Source organism: Phalaenopsis equestris, unplaced genomic scaffold, assembly GCF_001263595.1.
Source record: "Phalaenopsis equestris unplaced genomic scaffold, ASM126359v1 Scaffold000719, whole genome shotgun sequence".
Classification (NCBI taxonomy): Eukaryota; Viridiplantae; Streptophyta; class Magnoliopsida; order Asparagales; family Orchidaceae; genus Phalaenopsis; species Phalaenopsis equestris.
The window spans coordinates 209,831-212,750 of record NW_018165159.1 but is presented as its reverse complement, the minus strand read 5'-3'; the positions used below and the strand labels follow the sequence as shown (position 1 = coordinate 212,750).

General features: G+C 40.8%; 1 protein-coding gene across 1 annotated transcript in view; it reads left to right on the top strand.

Moving 5' to 3' along the window:
* The first annotated feature begins 546 nt into the window (after window positions 1–546).
* Window positions 547–2,920, top strand: part of LOC110030446 — a 48,782-nt gene continuing 46,408 nt past the window's right edge. Inside the window, exon 1 of the mRNA XM_020733160.1 lies at window positions 547–1,029. Within this exon, the coding sequence (XP_020588819.1) occupies window positions 634–1,029 (396 nt within the window). The 5' untranslated portion in view covers window positions 547–633. The remainder of the gene's footprint in view (window positions 1,030–2,920) is intronic.

The following is a 2,920-nucleotide window of genomic DNA, read 5'->3' as shown; positions in this document are numbered from 1 at the left end:
TTGTTCCGTAGAAGTAGTTTTTAAATGAGCTTTGCTGAACCACTAAACTCCTTCAAAAGAGCCCTTAAAAAAGTGTAGAATAAGTGAAACACCTTCAACCAAGTACGTGAAAAATAATTTTTTAAAACCAACAATCTATCATATAAAAGTATAACAACATTTTAATACGATGGATCAAAATTAGCTCTTAACAAATTTTTTTAAGTAAATAAATGAACGAATAATTAAATAAAAACTAAATATTAAATATTATTTCAATCAAATAATAGTTTTGTATGGAACAATTAATTATTAATTATTTTGGACTTAAAAAATATTAATAAATAATGATTTTACATAGATAACTATAAAACATAAAATTGTTTTTTCACATAGTAGAAACTTATAATTTTTTATAAAATACATTTATATTCATCACATCACCTTTAAAATATCTGAATGATATTCTCTTTTAAAGATCTAAAAAAATTAAATAAAATAAAACACTTCCTATTTTATGGTTAAACGAGGGTTATATATATATTATCCATGCAATAATTCGTTGTTCGCTCCCATCCCCCTCCAATCATTAACCCCACTCCTCTTTCTATACTTCGGCCCAGATCTGGATTTCTCCAAGAGAAGCGAGCGAGAATGCGGAAGCTCTTTCCGCGGCGGCCGGCTCAGGCCGACGCGTGCTGTAACCCTACCTCCGGCGGGAGCATGGCCAGCTCGGCTTGGCAGATAGAACGAAGGGCCCGACCGCGAAAAGGGACGCAGTGGCATACGCACTGGTTTTGGTTCGGGGTGACGATGGTGGCGATGATGGTAGTTTGGTTGGTTTCTGCTCAGCTGAACTTAATGGACGCCCTCGAGGTATCTGGACGGCGGTTGGTCCCAGGCGGTGGCTCGCCGAGGAGGAGGCAGTTCGGCGCCGCCATCCGATTCCGTCCGACCGATATTTTGAAGAGGATGGAGGAAGGTCGACGGCGGATGGATCGGATGAGATCTGAGGAGCGGCTGGGCATTCGGCCACCAAGATTGGCTCTCGTGAGTGAAAAAATATGGAAGTATTTAATGTTCCGTGGTTGCTATGCCTTTTATTTCAATCATATTGTTTTAATGCCATTGTCACACAAAAAAAATATGGAAGTATAGGTGTGAGATATGCAAATGCATAAGAATTGTGCTCTATGTGTGTAAAATTCCCAATTTTTTTTGCCACATTTGGGTCCCAGGTTGATGCTGCATGTGATCATCTGAGAATTTTGCATTTATAATGCTATTATGAATTGTAACATATTATTATCTCTGGCTTGATGATGCGTACTCAGTGTTGTCGAATTTGCTTCACCACATACGAGGAACTTATATTTTGTAATTTCATGAAGCACAAGATCTGCCAAATGAACATTATAGAATGTCACATTTTATGAATTTATGCATATGTACGAGCTCTTTATGTATATATCAACAACCCGTGCCTATCCTCACTGTATGGAATCACTTCTTTCTGCCACCTTAACCACGGATGTGGTCCTCCCCTACAGCTATCCGATCTGAATCATCTTCCCTAGTTCCTGTATTCTATATAATATTGACTTGTTATCTTCACTGATGTTGGTATCAGAGCCAGCACTTTCCTATTCTATCTTCCTCCCCTTCTCTACCACATCTACCCAATGTCCGCATCTCCTGCCAATAGGATCACGGCTCCTCATCTCTCCACCATGACAGATTACAATCCCTTCCCCCCTCAAGTTCCTCATGCCCAACATTTGCTCCATAGCAAACATTCAGCTCACTGCAGAGAAATTCTCCACATGGCGCTCCCAAATCTTGAAACTGTTAAAGGCCAACGGTTTCAAAGCCTTCTTCGACGGATCATTCCTTTGCCCGTCACCTCATCTTCCAAATCAAGATGGTAAATCTTCTCCTAACTCTCAAAATCAAGTCTGGCACCTGACCGATCAAAATCTCTAGGCTCCCATATCCTCCACCATCTCCCCATCCATACTACTCTACATTCTAAATCTGCATTCTACAGCTAAAATATTGATTCCCTAGCTAAGCGTTTCCAATCCACAAATCGACAAAGGGTTATCCAATTGAAAAATACACTACACCTCTCCCTGAAAAACTCCATGAATCATTATCTACTCGAGATAAAGACACTAATCAACAATATAGCTACCACCGGTGTTAGTGTGGACAATGAGGACATCATCCTCTATAGTCTCAATGGCCTCCCTCGCTCCTACCAATCCTTCAAAACCTCAATTCGAACTAGATTTGACTCCATCAAATTAGACAATCTGTACTCCTCATTGTGTATTGTGCAGTGAGGAAGTACACATTAATGCCGAAATGACCAAAGAGAACAGTTATGGTGCTTCACACCGCAATCAGAGGTGGTCAAACCTCATTTAGCGGTTGTGACCTATCAAACTCAAATCCCTATCTCTGGGGAGGCAACGCAAACACCAACGATAGGGGAAGTCGCTCCACAATTCTAACATAACGCGCCAAATCCGTAGTAAACATGGGCACACAACCCTTCAATGTTGACATAGAACAAATTTTGACCCTTCCCATCAAACAAGGCAGAGACCATTCTTTTCACCACTCAAAATTAGAGATCCAATGAATGGATTCTCGACTCTGGCACTACAACTTACCTCGCTGCCAATTACGACAACCTACAACAACCATCCTCTTATAGAGGCCATGAACAAGTGATCCTTGGTGATGAAGGGTTGCTGCCCACCCCTTACTGTAAGCTCCACCTCGCCACCCTACTAAATTCTCCCCATCTACCGCCCAACCTCATTCTTGCCTATAAGCTAGCCGTTGGTAACAATTGTCAAATATCCTTCACTAAATATGGATTCACTATTACTGATTAGAGGATCAATCAAATTCTACTTCAGGTCCCAGCAGG